General features: G+C 52.5%; 1 protein-coding gene across 5 annotated transcripts in view; it reads right to left on the minus strand.

Annotated features, from left to right (window-relative positions):
• pmfbp1 (polyamine modulated factor 1 binding protein 1) overlaps positions 1-20,464 on the minus strand; it is a 267,939-nt gene that overhangs the window by 128,753 nt on the left and 118,722 nt on the right. For 4 of the 5 annotated variants that reach the window (XM_031830908.1, XM_031830909.1, XM_031830906.1 and 1 more), the window contains exons 10-13: positions 18,855-19,001; positions 13,354-13,437; positions 12,425-12,595; positions 11,112-11,186 (exon numbers count right to left, since the gene is read on the minus strand). In XM_031830908.1, coding sequence (XP_031686768.1) covers positions 11,112-11,186; positions 12,425-12,595; positions 13,354-13,437; positions 18,855-19,001 — 477 coding nt within the window. The remainder of the gene's footprint in view (positions 1-11,111; positions 11,187-12,424; positions 12,596-13,353; positions 13,438-18,854; positions 19,002-20,464) is intronic. The other variant, XM_031830907.1, reaches the window with a different exon arrangement.

Raw genomic sequence — 20,464 nt, forward strand, 5'->3', positions numbered from 1 at the left:
GTAGGGCTGGTAACAGTAGGGTGTGGTAGGGATGGAAACAGCAGGGTGGGGTTAGGCTGGTAACAGCAGGGTGTGGTAGTGATGGTAACAGCAGGGTGTGGTTGGGCTGGTAACAGCAGGGTGTGGTAGTGTTGGTAACAGCAGGGTGATGTAGGGGTGGTAACCGCAGGGTGTGGTTGGGCTGGCAACAGCAGTTTGAGGTAGGGATGGTAAAAGCAGGGTGAGGTAGGGATGGCAACAGCCGAGTGAGGTAGGGATGATAACAGCAGGGTGTGGTAGGGATGAAAACCACAGCAGGGTGTGGTTGGGCTGGAAACAGCAGGGTGAGGTAGGGATGGTAACAGCAGGGTGTGGTAGGGATGGTAACAGCAGGGTGTGGTAGGGATTGTAACAGCAGGGTGTGGTAGGGATGGTAACAGCAGGGTGAGGAAGGGATGGTAACAGCAAGATAAGGTAGGGATGGTAACAGCAAGGTGAGGTAGGGATGGTAACAGCAGGGTGAGGAAGGGATGGTAACAGCAGGGTGAGGAAGGGATGGTAACAGCAGGGTGTGGTAGGGCTGGAAACAGCAGGGTGAGGTAGGGATGGTAACAGCAGGGTGTGGTAGGGATGGTAACAGCAGGGTGCGGTAGGGATGGTAACAACAGGGTGTGGTAGGAATGGTAACAGCAGGGTGAGGTAGGGATGGTAACAGCAAGGTGGGGAAGGGATGGTAACAGCAAGGTGAGGTAGTGATGGTAACAGCAAGGTGTGGAAGGGCTGGTAACAGCAGGGTGTGGTAGGGATGGTAACAGCAGGGTGAGGAAGGGATGGTAACAGCAGGGTGTGGTAGGGCTGGAAACAGCAGGGTGAGGTAGGGATGGTAACAGCAGGGTGTGGTAGGGATGGTAACAGCAGGGTGCGGTAGGGATGGTAACAACAGGGTGTGGTAGGGATGGTAACAGCAGGGTGAGGTAGGGATGGTAACAGCAGGGTGAGGAAGGGATGGTAACAGCAAGGTGAGGTAGTGATGGTAACAGCAAGGTGTGGAAGGGCTGGTAACAGCAGGGTGTGGTAGGGCTGGCAACAGCAGGGTGAGGTAGGGATGATAACAGCAGGGTGTGGTAGGGATGAAAACCACAGCAGGGTGGGTAGGGATGGTAACGGAAGGGTGTGGTAGGGATGCTAACAGCAGGGTGTGGTAGTGATGGTAACAGCAGGGTGTGGTTGGGCTGGTAACAGCAGGGTGTGGTAGTGTTGGTAACAGCAGGGTGATGTAGGGGTGGTAACCGCAGGGTGTGGTTGGGCTGGCAACAGCAGTTTGAGGTAGGGATGGTAACCGCAGGGTGAGGTAGGGATGGCAACAGCAGGGTGAGGTAGGGATGGCAACAGCAGGGTGAGATAGGGATGGAAACAGCAGCGTGTGGTTGGGCTGGAAACAGCAGGGTGAGGTAGGGATGTTAACAGCAGGGTGTGGTAGGGATGGTAACAGCAGGGAGTGGTAGGGATTGTAACAGCAGGGTGTGGTAGGGATGGTAACAGCAGGGTGAGGAAGGGATGGTAACAGCAAGATGAGGTAGGGATGGTAACAGCAGGGTGTGGGAGGGATGGTAACAACAGGGTGTGGGAGGGATGGTAACAGCAGGGTGAGGAAGGGATGGTAACAGCAGGGTGTGGTAGGGATGGTAACAACAGGGTGTGGTAGGGATGGTAACAGCAGAGTGAGGAAGGGATGGTAACAGCAGGGTGAGGAAGGGATGGTAACAGCAGGGTGTGGTAGGCCTGGTAACAAGAGGGTGTAGTAGGGATGGTAACGGCAGGGTGAGGAAGGGATGGTAACAGCAAGGTGAGGTAGGGATGGTAACAGCAAGGTGAGGTAGGGCTGGTAACAGCAAGGTGTGGAAGGGCTGGTAACAGCAGGGTGTGGTAGGGCTGGCAACAGCAGGGTGAGGTAGGGATGATAACAGCAGGGTGTGGTAGGGATGGTAACAGCATGGTGTGGTTGGGCTGGTAACAGTAGGGTGTGGTAGGGATGGGAACAGCAGGGTGGGGTTAGGCTGGTAACAGCAGGGTGTGGTAGTGATGGTAACAGCAGGGTGTGGTTGGGCTGGTAACAGCAGGGTGTGGTAGTGTTGGTAACAGCAGGGTGATGTAGGGGTGGTAACCGCAGGGTGTGGTTGGGCTGGCAACAGAAGTTTGAGGTAGGGATGGTAACAGCAGGGTGAGGTAGGGATGGCAACAGCAGGGTGAGGAAGGGATGGTAACAGCAAGATGAGGTAGGGATGGTAACAGCAAGGTGAGGTAGGGATGGTAACAGCAGGGTGAGGAAGGGATGGTAACAGCAGGGTGAGGAAGGGATGGTAACAGCAGGGTGTGGTAGGGCTGGAAACAGCAGGGTGAGGTAGGGATGGTAACAGCAGGGTGTGGTAGGGATGGTAACAGCAGGGTGCGGTAGGGATGGTAACAACAGGGTGTGGTAGGAATGGTAACAGCAGGGTGAGGTAGGGATGGTAACAGCAAGGTGGGGAAGGGATGGTAACAGCAAGGTGAGGTAGTGATGGTAACAGCAAGGTGTGGAAGGGCTGGTAACAGCAGGGTGTGGTAGGGATGGTAACAGCAGGGTGAGGAAGGGATGGTAACAGCAGGGTGTGGTAGGGCTGGAAACAGCAGGGTGAGGTAGGGATGGTAACAGCAGGGTGTGGTAGGGATGGTAACAGCAGGGTGCGGTAGGGATGGTAACAACAGGGTGTGGTAGGGATGGTAACAGCAGGGTGAGGTAGGGATGGTAACAGCAGGGTGAGGAAGGGATGGTAACAGCAAGGTGAGGTAGTGATGGTAACAGCAAGGTGTGGAAGGGCTGGTAACAGCAGGGTGTGGTAGGGCTGGCAACAGCAGGGTGAGGTAGGGATGATAACAGCAGGGTGTGGTAGGGATGAAAACCACAGCAGGGTGGGTAGGGATGGTAACGGAAGGGTGTGGTAGGGATGCTAACAGCAGGGTGTGGTAGTGATGGTAACAGCAGGGTGTGGTTGGGCTGGTAACAGCAGGGTGTGGTAGTGTTGGTAACAGCAGGGTGATGTAGGGGTGGTAACCGCAGGGTGTGGTTGGGCTGGCAACAGCAGTTTGAGGTAGGGATGGTAACCGCAGGGTGAGGTAGGGGTGGCAACAGCAGGGTGAGGTAGGGATGGCAACAGCAGGGTGAGATAGGGATGGAAACAGCAGCGTGTGGTTGGGCTGGAAACAGCAGGGTGAGGTAGGGATGTTAACAGCAGGGTGTGGTAGGGATGGTAACAGCAGGGAGTGGTAGGGATTGTAACAGCAGGGTGTGGTAGGGATGGTAACAGCAGGGTGAGGAAGGGATGGTAACAGCAGGGTGTGGGAGGGATGGTAACAACAGGGTGTGGGAGGGATGGTAACAGCAGGGTGAGGAAGGGATGGTAACAGCAGGGTGTGGTAGGGATGGTAACAACAGGGTGTGGTAGGGATGGTAACAGCAGAGTGAGGAAGGGATGGTAACAGCAGGGTGAGGAAGGGATGGTAACAGCAGGGTGTGGTAGGCCTGGTAACAAGAGGGTGTAGTAGGGATGGTAACAGCAGGGTGAGGAAGGGATGGTAACAGCAAGGTGAGGTAGGGATGGTAACAGCAAGGTGAGGTAGGGCTGGTAACAGCAAGGTGTGGAAGGGCTGGTAACAGCAGGGTGTGGTAGGGCTGGCAACAGCAGGGTGAGGTAGGGATGATAACAGCAGGGTGTGGTAGGGATGGTAACAGCATGGTGTGGTTGGGCTGGTAACAGTAGGGTGTGGTAGGGATGGGAACAGCAGGGTGGGGTTAGGCTGGTAACAGCAGGGTGTGGTAGTGATGGTAACAGCAGGGTGTGGTTGGGCTGGTAACAGCAGGGTGTGGTAGTGTTGGTAACAGCAGGGTGATGTAGGGGTGGTAACCGCAGGGTGTGGTTGGGCTGGCAACAGAAGTTTGAGGTAGGGATGGTAACAGCAGGGTGAGGTAGGGATGGCAACAGCAGGGTGAGGTAGGGATGGCAACAGCAGGGTGAGGTAGGGATGGTAACAGCAGTGTGTGGTTGGGCTGGAAACAGCAGGGTGAGGTAGGGATGGTAACAGCAGGGTATGGTAGGGATGGTAACAGCAGGGTGCGGTAGGGATTGTAACAGCAGGGTGTGGTAGGGATGGTAACAGCAGGGTGAGGAAGGGATGGTAACAGCAGGGTGTGGTAGGGATGGTAACAACAGGGTGTGGTAGGGATGGTAACAGCAGAGTGAGGAAGGGATGGTAACAGCAGGGTGAGTAAGGGATGGTAACAGCAGGGTGTGGTAGGCCTGGTAACGAGGGTGTAGTTGGGATGGTAACAGCAGGGTGAGGAAGGGATGGTAACAGCAAGGTGAGGTAGGGATGGTAACAGCAAGGTGAGGTAGGGCTGGTAACAGCAGGGTGAGGTAGGGCTGGTAACAGCAGGGTGAGGAAGGGATGGTAACAGCAGGGTGTGGTAGGGATGATAACAGCAGGGTGAGGTAGGGATGATAACAGCAGGGTGTGGTAGGGATGAAAACCACAGCAGGGTGTGGTAGGGATGGTAACAGCAGGGTGTGGTAGGGCTGGCAACAGCAGGGTGAGGTAGAGATGATAACAGCAGGGTGTGGTAGGGATGGTAACAACATGGTATGGTAGGGATGGTAACAGCAGGGTGAGGTAGGGCTGGTAACAGCAGGGTGTGGTAGTGTTGGTAACAGCAGGGTGATGTAGGGGTGGTAACCGCAGGGTGTGGTTGGGCTGGTAACAGCAGTTTGAGGTAGGGATGGTAACAGCAGGGTGAGGTAGGGATGGCAACAGCAGGGTGAGGTAGGGGTGGCAACAGCAGGGTGAGGTAGGGACGGTAACAGCAGCGTGTGGATGGGCTGGAAACAGCAGGGTGAGGTAGGGATGGTAACAGCAGAGTGTGGTAGTGTTGGTAACAGCAGGGTGATGTAGGGGTGGTAACCGCAGGGTGTGGTTGGGCTGGCAAAAGCAGTTTGAGGTAGGGATGGTAACAGCAGGGTGAGGTAGGGATGGCAACAACAGGGTGAGGTAGGGATGGCAACAGCAGGGTGAGGTAGGGATGGTAACAGCAGTGTGTGGTTGGGCTGGAAACAGCAGGGTATGGTAGGGATGGTAACAGCAGGGTGCGGTAGGGATTGTAATAGCAGGGTGTGGTAGGGATGGTAACAGCAGGGTGAGGAAGGGATGGTAACAGCAAGATGAGGTAGGGATGGTAACAGCAGGGTGTGGTAGGGCTGGAAACAGCAGGGTGAGGTAGGGATGGTAACAGCAGGGTGCGGTAGGGATTGTAACAGCAGGGAGTTGTAGGGATGGTAACAGCAAGGTGAGGTAGGGCTGGTAACAGCAGGGAGTCGTAGGGATGGTAACAGCAGGGTGAGGTAGGGATGGTAACAGCAGGGTGAGGAAGGGATGGTAACAGCAGGGTGAGGAAGGGATGGTAACAGCAGGGTGTGGTAGGGCTGGTAACAGCAGGGTGTGGTGGGGCTGGCAACAGCAGGGTGAGGTAGGGATGGTAACAGCAGGGTGTGGTAGGTATGGTAACAGCAGGGTGAGGTAGGGATGGGAACAGCAGGGTGAGGTAGGGATGGTAACAGCAGGGTGAGGTAGGGATTGTAACAGCAGGGTGTGGTAGGGATGAAAACCACAGGGTGAGGTAGGGCTGGTAACAGCAAGGTGAGGTAGGGATGGTAACAGCAAGGTGAGGTAGGGATGGTAACAGCAGGGTGAGGTAGGGATGGTAACAGCAAGGTGAGGTAGGGATGGTAACAGCAGGGTGTGGTAGGTATGGTAACCGCAGGGTGAGGTAGGGATGGTAACAGCAGGGTGTGGTAGGGATGGTAAGAACATGGTGTGGTAGGGCTGGTAACAGTAGGGTGTGTTAGGGATGGTAACCGCAGGGTGTGGATGGGCTGGTAATAGCATGGTGTGGTAGTGATGGTAACAGCAGGGTGATGAAGGGATGGTAACAGCAGGGTGTCGTAGGGATGGTAACAGCAGGTTGTGGTAGGGATGCTAACAGCAGGGTGTCGTAGGGATGGAAACAGCAAGGTGAGGTAGGGATGGTAACAGCAGGGTGAGGTAGGGATGGTAACAGCAAGGTGAGGTAGGGATGGTAACAGCAAGGTGAGGTAGGGCTGGTAACAGCAGGGTGTGGTAGGGATGGTAACAGCAAGGTGAGGTAGGGCTGGTAACAGCAGGGTGTGGTAGGGATGGTAACAGCAAGGTGAGGTAGGGCTGGTAACAGCAGGGTGTCGTAGGGATGGTAACAGCAGGGTGAGGTAGGGATGGTAACAGCAGGGTGAGGAAGGGATGGTAACAGCAGGGTGAGGAAGGGATGGTAACAGAAGTGTGTGGTAGGGCCGGTAACAGCAGGGTGTGGTAGGGCTGGCAACAGCAGGATGAGATAGGGATGGTAACAGCAGGGTGTGGTAGGGCCGGTAACAGCAGGGTGTGGTAGGGATGAAAACCACAGGGTGTGGTAGGGATGGTAACAGCAGGGTGTGGTAGGGATGGTAACCGCAGGGTGAGGTAGGGATGGTGACAGCAGGGTGTGGTAGGGATGGTAACAGCATGGTGTGGTAGGGCTGGTAACAGTAGGGTGTGTTAGGGATGGTAACCACAGGGTGTGGATGGGCTGGTAACAGCATGGTGTGGCAGTGATGGTAACAGCAGGGTGATGTAGGAATGGTAACAGCAGGGTGTCGTAGGGATGGTAACAGCAGGTTGTGGTAGGGATGCTAACAGCAGGGTGTCGTAGGGATGGAAACAGCAAGGTGAGGTAGGGATGGTAACAGCAGGGTGAGGTAGGGATGGTAACAGCAAGGTGAGGTAGGGATGGTAACAGCAAGGTGAGGTAGGGATGGTGACAGCAGGGTGTGGTAGGGATGGTAACAGCATGGTGTGGTAGGGCTGGTAACAGTAGGGTGTGTTAGGGATGGTAACCACAGGGTGTGGATGGGCTGGTAACAGCATGGTGTGGCAGTGATGGTAACAGCAGGGTTATGTAGGGATGGTAACAGCAGGGTTATGTAGGGATGGTAACAGCAGGGTGTGGTAGGGATGGTAACAGCAGGGTGTGGTAGGGATGGTAACAGCAGGGTGTGGTAGGGATGGTAACCGCAGGGTGAGGTAGGGATGGTGACAGCAGGGTGTGGTAGGGATGGTAACAGCATGGTGTGGTAGGGCTGGTAACAGTAGGGTGTGTTAGGGATGGTAACCACAGGGTGTGGATGGGTTGGTAACAGCATGGTGTGGCAGTGATGGTAACAGCAGGGTGTCGTAGGGATGGTAACAGCAGGTTGTGGTAGGGATGCTAACAGCAGGGTGTCGTAGGGATGGAAACAGCAAGGTGAGGTAGGGATGGTAACAGCAAGGTGAGGTAGGGCTGGTAACAGCAGGGTGTGGTAGGGATGGTAACAGCAAGGTGAGGTAGGGCTGGTAACAGCAGGGTGTCGTAGGGATGGTAACAGCAGGGTGAGGTAGGGATGGTAACAGCAGGGTGAGGAAGGGATGGTAACATCAGGGTGAGGAAGGGATGGTAACAGAAGTGTGTGGTAGGGCCGGTAACAGCAGGGTGTGGTAGGGCTGGCAACAGCAGGATGAGATAGGGATGGTAACAGCAGGGTGTGGTAGGGCCGGTAACAGCAGGGTGTGGTAGGGATGAAAACCACAGGGTGTGGTAGGGATGGTAACAGCAGGGTGTGGTAGGGATGGTAACCGCAGGGTGAGGTAGGGATGGTGACAGCAGGGTGTGGTAGGGATGGTAACAGCATGGTGTGGTAGGGCTGGTAACAGTAGGGTGTGTTAGGGATGGTAACCACAGGGTGTGGATGGGCTGGTAACAGCATGGTGTGGCAGTGATGGTAACAGCAGGGTGATGTAGGAATGGTAACAGCAGGGTGTCGTAGGGATGGTAACAGCAGGTTGTGGTAGGGATGCTAACAGCAGGGTGTCGTAGGGATGGAAACAGCAAGGTGAGGTAGGGATGGTAACAGCAGGGTGAGGTAGGGATGGTAACAGCAAGGTGAGGTAGGGATGGTAACAGCAAGGTGAGGTAGGGATGGTGACAGCAGGGTGTGGTAGGGATGGTAACAGCATGGTGTGGTAGGGCTGGTAACAGTAGGGTGTGTTAGGGATGGTAACCACAGGGTGTGGATGGGCTGGTAACAGCATGGTGTGGCAGTGATGGTAACAGCAGGGTTATGTAGGGATGGTAACAGCAGGGTTATGTAGGGATGGTAACAGCAGGGTGTGGTAGGGATGGTAACAGCAGGGTGTGGTAGGGATGGTAACAGCAGGGTGTGGTAGGGATGGTAACCGCAGGGTGAGGTAGGGATGGTGACAGCAGGGTGTGGTAGGGATGGTAACAGCATGGTGTGGTAGGGCTGGTAACAGTAGGGTGTGTTAGGGATGGTAACCACAGGGTGTGGATGGGCTGGTAACAGCATGGTGTGGCAGTGATGGTAACAGCAGGGTGTCGTAGGGATGGTAACAGCAGGTTGTGGTAGGGATGCTAACAGCAGGGTGTCGTAGGGATGGAAACAGCAAGGTGAGGTAGGGATGGTAACAGCAGGGTGAGGTAGGGATGGTAACAGCAAGGTGAGGTAGGGATGGTAACAGCAAGGTGAGGTAGGGCTGGTAACAGCAGGGTGTGGTAGGGATGGTAACAGCAAGGTGAGGTAGGGCTGGCAACAGCAGGATGAGATAGGGATGGTAACAGCAGGGTGTGGTAGGGCCGGTAACAGCAGGGTGTGGTAGGGATGAAAACCACAGGGTGTGGTAGGGATGGTAACAGCAGGGTGTGGTAGGGATGGTAACCGCAGGGTGAGGTAGGGATGGTGACAGCAGGGTGTGGTAGGGATGGTAACAGCAAGGTGTGGTAGGGCTGGTAACAGTAGGGTGTGTTAGGGATGGTAACCACAGGGTGTGGATGGGCTGGTAACATCATGGTGTGGCAGTGATGGTAACAGCAGGGTTATGTAGGGATGGTAACAGCAGGGTGTCGTAGGGATGGTAACAGCAGGGTGTGGTAGGGATGGTAACAGCAGGTTGTGGTAGGGATGGTAACAGCAGGGTGTGGTAGTGATGGTAACAGCAGGGTGATGTAGGGATGGTAACAGCAGGGTGTCGTAGGGATGGTAACAGCAAGGTGAGGTAGGGATGGTAACAGCAGGGTGAGGTAGGGATGGTAACAGCAGGGTGAGGTAGGGATGGTAACAGCAGGGTGAGGTAGGGATGGTAACAGCAAGGTGAGGTAGGGCTGGCAACAGCAGGGTGAGGTAGGGATGGTAACAGTAGGGTGTGTTAGGGATGGTAACCACAGGGTGTGGATGGGCTGGTAACAGCATGGTGTGGCAGTGATGGTAACAGCAGGGTGATGTAGGGATGGTAACAGCAGGGTGTCGTAGGGATGGTAAGAGCAGGGTGTGGTAGGGATGGTAACAGCAGGGTGTGGTAGGGATGGTAACAGCAGGGTGTGGTAGTGATGGTAACAGCAGGGTGATGTAGGGATGGTAACAGCAGGGTGTCGTAGGGATGGTAACAGCAAGGTGAGGTAGGGATGGTAACAGCAGGGTGAGGTAGGGATGGTAACAGCAGGGTGAGGTAGGGATGGTAACAGCAGGGTGAGGTAGGGATGGTAACAGCAAGGTGAGGTAGGGCTGGCAACAGCAGGGTGAGGTAGGGATGGTAACAGCAGGGTGTGGTAGGGCCGGTAACAGCAGGGTGTGGTAGGGATGGTAACCGCAGGGTGAGGTAGGGATGGTAACAGCAGGGTGAGGTAGGGATGGTAACAACCGGGTGTGGTAGGGCTGGTAACAGCAAGGTGAGGTAGGGATGGTAACAGCAGGGTGAGCTAGGGATGGTACAAGCAAGGTGAGGTAGGGATGGGAACAGCAGGGTGAGGTAGGGATGGTAACAACAGGGTGTGGTAGGGATGGTAACAGCAGGGTGAGGTAGGGATGGTAACAGCAAGGTGAGGTAGGGCTGGCAACAGCAGGGTGAGGTAGGGATGGTAACAGCAGGGTGTGGTAGGGCCGGTAACAGCAGGGTGTGGTAGGGATGGTAACCGCAGGGTGAGGTAGGGATGGTAACAGCAAGGTGATGTAGGGATGGTAACAGCAGGGTGTCGTAGGGATGGTAACAGCAAGGTGAAGTAGGGATGGTAACAGAAGGGTGAGGTAGGGATGGTAACAGCAGGGTGAGGTAGGGATGGTAACAACCGGGTGTGGTAGGGCTGGTAACAGCAAGGTGAGGTAGGGATGGTAACAGCAGGGTGAGATAGGGATGGTACAAGCAAGGTGAGGTAGGGATGGCAACAGCAGGGTGATGTAGGGATGGTAACAGCAGGGTGAGGTAGGGATGGTAACAGCAAGGTGAGGTAGGGATGGTAACAGCAGGGTGAGGTAGGGATGGTAACAGCAGGGTGAGGTAGGGATGGTAACAGCAAGGTGAGGTAGGGATGGTAACAGCAGGGTGAGGTAGGGATGGCAACAGCAGGGTGAGGTAGGGGATGGTAACAGCAGGGTGTGGGGCTGGAAACAGCAGGGTGTGGTAGGGATGGTAACCGCAGGGTGTGGTAGGGATGGTAACAGAAGGGTGTGGTAGGGCTGGTAACAGCAGGGTGTGGTAGTGATGGTAACAGCAGGGTGATGTAGGGATGGTAACAGCAGGGTGTCGTAGGGATGGTAACAACAGGGTGTGGTAGGGCTGGTAACAGCAGGGTGTCGTAGGGATGGTGGCAGCAAGGTGAGGTAGGGATGGTAACAGCAGGGTGAGGCAGGGATGGTAACAACAGGGTGTGGTAGGGTTAGTAACAGCAGGGTGTGGTAGGGATGGTAACAGCAGGGTGTGGTAGGGATGGTAACAGCAGGGTGTGGTAGGGATGTTAACAGCAGGGTGTGGTAGGGATGGTAACAGAAGGGTGTGGTAGGGCTGGTAACAGCAGGGTGTGGTAGTGATGGTAACAGCAGGGTGTGGTAGGGATGGTAACAGCAGGGTGTGGTAGGGATGGGGTATGGGTAGGATGTGAGGAATCAAGGGGGAAAGGGTTAGGATTGGGTCTGTCACATGTGCCTGCGTACCTGCTGACTAACACAGCCATGCTGGCTCTTCAGACTGGACACCTTGGCCTGGAACTTCTGGGTCTGCTCCTCAGCCTGGAGAGAGAGGGGGAGGGAGGGGAGGGAGCGAGAGAGTGAGCGAGCGAGGGAGGGAGCGAGGGAGGGAGGGGTCAGAAACATGCAGTTTGAGCTCATAAAGGAGCTTGAAGTGAGATAGACATTTGTCGATAGAGAGGGCATTGAGTAAGGTGATTCTTCCTAACATGGAAATGTCCATCATGAAATCCACTGCATACTCAGAGAGTGTTGGTGTGAACCTGGACAAGGATCTCTGGCTGTACACAGAGAGTCCATCATAGCAAATGAGGATGAACAAAAGCAGTGGATGGAGTTTTAAAAATAATTTTCTGTCTGAGACAGGGTTGTGGGCATGTACACTTCCACATACATGTGCTGGACCCCTCTGTCTCCCTTTGGATCGTCTCATTGAGGCGTCGCTCTCTCTTTCTCTCCCTCCCTGCTCTTTACTTCTCTCATGTCTGGGAGCAGTAATCTGTTCCTGAGCCAGCACTGCTGGGATTAAGCAGTGACTGAAGACAGGATATATGCGTCATTAAAGCAGAGAGCACAGAGACAAAGTCAACAAAGGGGACATGGAGAGAGAGCAGACAAATCACGCACGCACAAACACACACACACAGTTTCTTCCATAGCCTCCTGTGAATAGTAATACAGCAGCAGTGAGGCAGCTTCATTTCCATGTGAGGAGCACGGCTGGCATGGCATCAGGTGGATTAATGCTGCTGTCCTGGAGAGCTGTAATGGATGCCTGGGCAGAGGAGCTGGGGCTCAGGGTGGACTCAAACCCCACTACTAAAGGTTACAGGGAAATGCAGAGAAATTATAGTGGGAGAGCGTGCAGAGTGCAGAGGCCCTGGAAAATGACTAATTGTGTTCAGATAAAGGCTCTGGCCGTATGCTGAGCACTAGAGGAAATGTGCCGGACTTCCACCATCTCACATGGAGAGGCTGGATCAGTGGGAGGCTTTTGAACAAGATTCTGAGCCACGGCAAACACAATTCCAGCTTCTTCAACATGAGCGTAGCTGCCTTTACAATGGCATGTACTCTAGGAGTAATCCAGTATACCCAATAAGCACTGACATCAAGTATCTCACCGTGGGTGAGATGGTAAGACTAGAACTGAAGTAGACTCATTGAGTGTAACAGTCAGGTCAACATGACATTATCTTACAGAGTGGTAGTGCCTGTGTGTCTGTATTTCTCTATCTGTACAGCTGGGTTGATGGTGGTGTATAGCATGGTGGTCTCACCCTCCTCCTGGCTTCCTGTAGCCTGTCCTGGCACTCTGTGAGCTGGGCACGGGTCTCTGTCAGCTCCCCCTCCAGGTCCACACACCTCCGCTCGGCCTGGACACTCTCTGTGCCCTCTCTGTCCCTGGCAGAGCTCTGCAGAGAACACACCACCACTGCCAGCCTTTCCACCTGCACGCACGCACGCACACACACACACAGGACATTACTGTAAGGTTAGCACAACATTAGGTCTCAGCTCCATCTTCTCCCAGTGGGACAGTAGGCTGGACCGAGTCATTGTGACCCCTTACTAATACTGGAGGGGAATCCATGGCAATCAGGTAAGAGTGGCTCTCATTTCCCTCTCATTATACATCCTCATTCCCAGCACTAACAGAGCCCATATCCACCCAGACCCTGAGCCATGTCTATGTTTAACTCGTCCATATTCCCCTAGTCCCAGGGGAGAGCACAGTTTCCTGAGTGGGAATCTCTGTCTGTCTGCCCAGGTTAATGGAGAAGGACTGGGTCTCTGAGAGGAAGAGACCATGGAAAGACACAAACTTGCATACAAGCATGCACACAATCGCATGTACACACACATGTGCACACTCACATTATGTAGGCATGGATATGAGCAGACTCTCAATGGTAATAAACAACATCTTACAGAGACATTATAACAGGCAGAGACTCCAGAGTAACCAGTACTGTGAATGTGAGCATCAAGGTCTCCATTGTCAACAGATATGGACTTAGTTTATGGAAGTCTCCCAAGTCTGTGGAGAGATGTTTGTTACGGAGGACAATATGAATCCTGGTGTGAATCAGCGTGTATTGTTGCTGATGATGGACTTTGGGTTATGAAAGTGTTTCCACTAGAGTGTGTGTATTGTGTTAGTGGTGGACTCCAGTCACTGTGAACCACGACAGGCACCCAGTCTGACCTCGGCTCCCTGATCCCGCTTATATCCCATGAGTGCCTCATTTTCTCCCTCCACCTGCACAAGACGCCCTTTGACCTCAGCCAGCTAAGGGGACAAAAGAGACAGGATGTCAGATAGGGAGGAATACTACAGTACTGCAGCGTAAACGAGGTCTACTTGTCTCTGAACAAACACTGGAATATGGTAAATATATATCCACACTATTCAATACAGCATTTCATTATTTCTTACAGCAAGACTGTTACCAAAGCTTCTGTAGAAACTGCAAGAGTGAACTCATACACGGCGAAAGTAAATTGGTCGTGTCATTATATAGCTTAATTAGCCTACTCCTATCTATACAGAAATAAATAGGCTACTACACCAGAAAGCGCAATTTGGCCACAGGAGATCATTCGATTCTTCAAATCGCATTGCATACAGTCGGAAGTGCCCGCAATTTGGGCAACGCGCGTTAAATTCCAAATAGATGACTGTTGAGTTGAGACTGTCAGTGAAAAGTAGAGAAGCCCTGCCAGGCATATCGCAATATTTCAAAATACAATTGTGGGAAAACATATTTTGGAAAGCAAATGGCTATTGCCATAGAGAGAAGACAATGAAAACACTCTAATCTGTCTTTTAGTTATTCAAATTGTCATTGAGCGAACAGTAGTCTATCTCATTGGCACCAGCGGAGAGCACCGACCATATCCCCGTGGTGAGTGTGCATATTCACTCGTTATCATTGTTGGCTCAGTGCCACTTGAAAGTTTGTTATTCCCTCCCCCAGTTTAGATGGACATCATATTGTGTTTGCGTCTCCCCTTCTCATAGTGTCACATCCGTCGTAGAAATTAGTGGACCAGGGCGCAGCGTGAGTAGAGTTCCACATATTTATTTCAGTGAAACCAAAAACAACAAAGAATAAACGAACGTGCCATTCGTAGCGCACATAGGCACTAAACCAAACAATATCCCACCACTACAGGACCAAGCAGCGTGCCATGGAGGAAAAGGAGAGCTGGACATGGGAGGAAATAATGAGTGGATGCGAGACCTCGCCAAGGAGTATAGGAGGACAGCAACAACACCGGGGTCCGCAGCCACAAAAATGGGGGGGGGGGGCAAACAAGGGGCGGTTGGTCGAGCCGAGGTGAGAGCCAGAGACCGTCGGGGAGTCGATGGAGCAGTGTGAGGAAGGAGATCGGAGAGAGATGTTGGTTAGGTGTATTCTGCAGCGCATTCGCCTTGAAGAGCGCCTCCTCAGCCCGGTACGTCCTGTGCCGGCTCCCCGCACTCACCCTGAAGAGCGTGTCATCAGTCCGGTGAAATGGGTGCCGGCTCCACGCACCAGGCCTCCAGTGTGCCTTCCCAGCCCAGCAAGTCCTGTGCCGGCTCCCCGCACTCGCCCTGAAGAGCGTGTCATCAGTCCGGTGAAACCTGTGCCGGCTCCCCGCACCAGGCCTCCAGTGCGCCTCCCCAGTCCGGTAAGTCCTGTGCCGGCTCCCCGCACTTGCCCTGAAGAACGTGTCATCAGTCCGGTGAACTCTGTGCCGGCTCCACGCACCAGGCCTCCAGTGCGCATTCCCAGCCCGGTACGTCCTTAGCCGGGTCCCCGCACTCGCCCTGAAGAGCGTGTCACCAGCCCTTAGTCCTCAGCGTCGGTGCCCAGTCCAGGCACGGTGTCCAGTCCCTCTCCATGGCCGGAGCCTTCCTCTGCACCGGTGCTCAGTCCAGGCACGGTGTCCAGACCCTCTCCAGGGCCTGAACCTTCCTCTACGCTGGTGCCCAGTTCAGGCACGGTGTCCAGTCCCTCTCCATGGCCTGAGCCTTCCTCTACGACGGTGCCCAGTTCAGGCACGGTGTCCAGTCCCTCTCCATGGCCTGAGCCTTCCTCTACGCCGGTGCCCAGTTCAGGCACGGTGTCCAGTCCCTCTCCATGGCCTGAGCCTTCCTCTACGCCGGTGCCCAGTTCAGGCACGGTGTCCAGTCCCTCTCCATGGCCTGAACCTTCCTCTACGCCGGTGCCCAGTCCAGGCACGGTGTCCAGTCCCTCTCCATGGCCGGAGCCTTCCTCTGCACCGGTGCTCAGTCCAGGCACGGTGTCCAGACCCTCTCCAGGGCCTGAACCTTCCTCTACGCCGGTGCCCAGTTCAGGCACGGTGTCCAGTCCCTCTCCATGGCCTGAGCCTTCCTCTACGCCGGTGCCCAGTTCAGGCACGGTGTCCAGTCCCTCTCCATGGCCTGAGCCTTCCTCTACGCCGGTGCCCAGTTCAGGCACGGTGTCCAGTCCCTCTCCATGGCCGGAGCCTTCCACTGCGCTGATGCCCAGTCCAGGCACGGCGTCTAGTCCCGCTCCATGGCCGGATCCGCGGTCTGAGCAGAACCTGCCCATCTAGGTTCAGGTTTTGCGGTCGGAGTCCGCACCTTTGGGGGGGGGGGACGTGACTAGGGAGTTTTCTAGTTGTAATTTTCTATGTTGGTATGAGTATGGTTCCCAATTGGAGGCAGCTGATGATCGTTGCCTCTAATTGGGGATCATACTTAGTGTGGTCCGTTTCCCACCTGCGTTGTAGGATATTGTTTGGTTTAGTGCCTATGTGCGCTACGAATGGCACGTTCATTTATTCTTTGTTGTTTTTAGTTTCACTGCGCCTTGGTCCACTCATTTCTACGACGGATGTGACACATAGGCCTATTATATTGATCAGACAACGTCGTTTTTAATGATCTGTTTGCATTTTTTATGGTAAAAATGTGATTCCCCAAACTTAAAACTCACGTGCCGCCTATGAGTGAACTTCTTTCAGGTTAGGCAGAAGCTTGTATGACTGAAATGGACAGGGACCAGAGTCACCACATTAAAATCTATTCAATCTCGGGAGAAAGGACAGTGACACTTCATTATGGAGAGTAGAAAATGGCCTTTAAATTAAAGGTGGGTGACACAGCGGTGATAATGACTATCTGAGTCATGGAGGGCCTGGAATGAAACACACAGGGAGTAAGGACAGGATAGGACAAGACAGTTGATTAGTTCATCATTAATGGACACTGATAGCACATGGAGGAAATAGGCTGGTAGTGACTTTAGCATAATGCCCAATTGGTGTCCGGAGCACTTGGATATCAATACACAGCATCCATTAATTGGACATAACTGATGTAAACATCCGTTCTAGCCATGACTGTACAGTTACAGGAGGCTACAGAATATAGTTATACTATGAAGGAAAAGAAACTGACTCGTTCATTTTATTCCATATAGATAGAAGGGGGAGATAAAGGCAGAGAGCTCAGGGAATGCTGCAGTCATTGATAGAGTGACAAGTGTGAATGAGATCCCATCAGGCATGTAGAGCAGATCGCTGCTGTGGATCCCTCCAGCTCAAGGCAGAGAGTCTGCCTAGAGACCTAGCGACAGGTGACACAAGCGCTGACAGCCAGCACTGGCTCTGAATATGATTGGTTTGCCGTTCTCTCCAGGAGGGGAGGCCAGCAACAGCTAGAGATCTCCTTCAGCTGACCACATCTCCTTCAGCTGACCACATCTCCTTCAGCTGACCACAACACTGACCTTTTTTTTTACCGGAATGTATAACTGTTTAAGTATCTAACTACTCTGGCCTCCCGGGTGGTGCAGTGGTCTAAGGCACTGCATCGCAGTGCTAGCTGTGCCACTAGAGATACTGGTTCGAGCCGTGCGCAATACACGCTGACACGGTCGCCAGGTGTATGGTGTTTCCTCCGACACATTGGTGCGGCGAGCTTCCGGGTTAAGCGAGCAGTGTGTCAAGAAGCAGTGCGGCTTGGCTGGGTTGTGTTTCAGGGGACACACGGCTCTCGACCTTCATCTCTCCCGAGTCCGTTCGGGAGTTGCAGTGATGAGACAAGACTGTAACTACCAATTGGATACCACGAAATTGGGGCAAAAAAGGGGTAAAAAAAATCATAATAATCAAAAAGTATCTAACTACTGTAATTTATGGATGTCAATTTTTCTACATGTCTGTCTGGTCTGCCTTATTGTGTGCATGTCTGACTATCTACCCGTCTGTCTGTGTGTGTCTATCTGGTCTGCCTTATTGTGTGCATGTCTGACTATCTACCCGTCTGTCTGTGTGTGTCTATCTGGTCTGCCTTATTGTGTGCATGTCTGACTATCTACCCGTCTGTCTGTGTGTGTCTATCTGGTCTGCCTTATTGTGTGCATGTCTGACTATCTACCCGTCTGTCTGTGTGTGTCTATCTGGTCTGCCTTATTGTGTGCATGTCTGACTATCTACCCGTCTGTCTGTGTGTGTCTATCTGGTCTGCCTTATTGTGTGCATGTCTGACTATCTACCCGTCTGTCTGTGTGTGTCTATCTGGTCTGCCTTATTGTGTGCATGTCTGACTATCTACCCGTCTGTCTGTGTGTGTCTATCTGGTCTGCCTTATTGTGTGCATGTCTGACTATCTACCCGTCTGTCTGTGTGTGTCTATCTGGTCTGCCTTATTGTGTGCATGTCTGACTATCTACCCGTCTGTCTGTGTGTGTCTATCTGGTCTGCCTTATTGTGTGCATGTCTGACTATCTACCCGTCTGTCTGTGTGTGTCTATCTGGTCTGCCTTATTGTGTGCATGTCTGACTATCTACCCGTCTGTCTGTGTGTGTCTATCTGGTCTGCCTTATTGTGTGCATGTCTGACTATCTACCCATCTGTCTGTGTGTGTCTATCTGGTCTGCCTTATTGTGTGCATGTCTGACTATCTACCCGTCTGTCTGTGTGTGTCTGTCTGTCAGTCTGTTGTTGACAGAGGCTCCTCATCCCCCCAGTTCTCTGCAGTAAACAACATAGTCATCCTGCTCTGACTCATGTTTCCTGGCCTGCCAGTTAGACTGTAGAGAGGAGAGAGGTGGTCTGGGCCAGAGGCAGACAGGGCCAGCTGCTCAGCACATGTTCCCACGTCACGAACCAGCATCAGATAGCACAACTGTACTAATGTAACCAATACAGGGCTGTCCCGCTATGGCACTTTGGTCCATAGGACAGGATGTTGTGCCTCCATCAACATGGAGGATTATCGCCCATTATGATGCTATTGGATCATTGTGCAGATTTAACCTAGGCTTACGTACCCTGACTATGTAGTTTTGCTAGAAAGTGAGACATCTTCAAGTTTCTAAAGGATGAGTTATTTTATGGTCAACAGATAAGCTCCTCAATAAGATGACAAACTTTCACAGTTTAGATAATTCGGCAACAGATGGTTATGATGCTTTCTATACAAAACACATTTAAATGATAAAGACACAAGAAAGTGGACACAACCTGTATGATGAGTTATTCTACATTTTTCAAACACATTTGGATTAGATTCCTGGGGGTAAATTGCTTGGTTCTAGACCGTGCACTAGTGAACAGACACCCAACACACACGTTCAAAGAACTGTAGACACAAAGCATCATGGCTGAACAAGAACTAACAGAGAGAGGAGGCCTGAGAAGCCTGAGACTGGCGGTGAGTTCTCTACCTGAGTGTGGAGCTCCTCTGCCTGCTGTGTCTGGGTCTGCAGGTCCCTCTGCTGCTGCTCTCTTCGGCTGTGTCCCCTCCGGAGCTCCAGTTGGCTCTCCTGTAGCTCCGTCTGCAGCTGAGAGATCCTCTGCCCATGGACATCCAGCTATCGAACCACAAAAGAAGGCAGGGCGGCAGAGGAGGAGAAAATCAATCCAGTACAAAGAGCCTCTCCTCTCCTTTCGTCTTGGCTCTGCCTGCCTGTCTATCTGAGACATGGCTACACCACGGATCCCAGATCAGAACCACCAGCTGCCCAAGTCCAGACACCCTGAGTCCCAGGACTGCTCTCCCAACACCAGCCCTGACATCCGCCTCAAACCGCCTGCCTCTGATGAATAAGAAAGCGCCTGGATTAATTAAATAAGAGCAAAAAATCTATCTGACGAATACAACCTACCGTATTGAAATGGTTGCCATTTATGCATTGTCCAAACCTAAAACGAGTACTGATGGTGAGAGATTGTCCAGTTCTTATTCTGAACAATAACAGCGGGTCAATGATGGGTCAATAAAGAATAATCACCATGGAACTAATCTGAATGTCTGATCTTAACTAATCAAATACCTTTTCAATTTCAACGTTATCATCTCCTAGAAGCGGGGGTTTGCGTTAGTGAGTGTCAACACACACGATAACAGACTGCATGTATGTTTACATATAAATGCTACAATGTTACTCATATGCAGTTAATGCATTGACAACCAACTGCTGAAGTGTCATTAAACAAAGAAAAATGAAATAATCATTATAATATGAGAAACAGTAGAATTCATCTTATAATGTAAAACAACTTAGAAAAGCATAACAACTAATAACAACATTTGAAATCATTGTAATAATCACTGGACAGGATTCCTAGAACCTAAAAGGCTTCACTCGGCTGTCCTCATAGGAGAACCCTTTGAATAACCTTTTTTGGTTCCTGGTAGAACCCTTTTGGGTTCCATGAAGAACCCTTTCCACAGAGGGTTTTACCTGAAACCAAAAAAGGGTTCTCTTATGGGGACAGCTGAAGAAACCTTTTGGAACCCTTTTTTCTAAGAATGTCTAGTGTTTTTACCATCAACATGTAACCAAACAAACTACTGGACCAGTGAGGGATCCCACTGATCCCGGTCTGACACCTGCAGAAGGCTGGCCAGTGGGCTGGCCCGGCACGCCAACACAGCACTAACTCTAATAAACTACCTCTAATTAACACAACACAGTCACCTGCTAAATCATATTAGAGAGAGAGAGAGGGAGAAGGGAGGGAAGGGAGGGAGGAGGGAGAGTAGGGAGAGTGGGATAGAAAGAGAGAGAGGAGGGAAAGGAAAGACCCATGCAGGTGCTGGTCTAGTTGGTCAGAGACAGAGACATAGTCTTATTTCTGTATGTGAGATGGTGATGGTGGTAGCTAATCACAACAGCAGCAAGAGGAGGAAAGGAAAACAGACAAGATGGAGTCCCAGACGACTCCCAGGACGACCCATTAATCAAACATCTGCATACAGGCTGAGAGATAATCCACAAATCCGCCCAGAACAGGACCCGCGCGGGCGTTTCTCCCCTTCTTTCTCTGTTGA

Source organism: Oncorhynchus kisutch, linkage group LG8 (genome assembly GCF_002021735.2).
Source record: "Oncorhynchus kisutch isolate 150728-3 linkage group LG8, Okis_V2, whole genome shotgun sequence".
Lineage (NCBI taxonomy): Eukaryota > Metazoa > Chordata > Actinopteri > Salmoniformes > Salmonidae > Oncorhynchus > Oncorhynchus kisutch.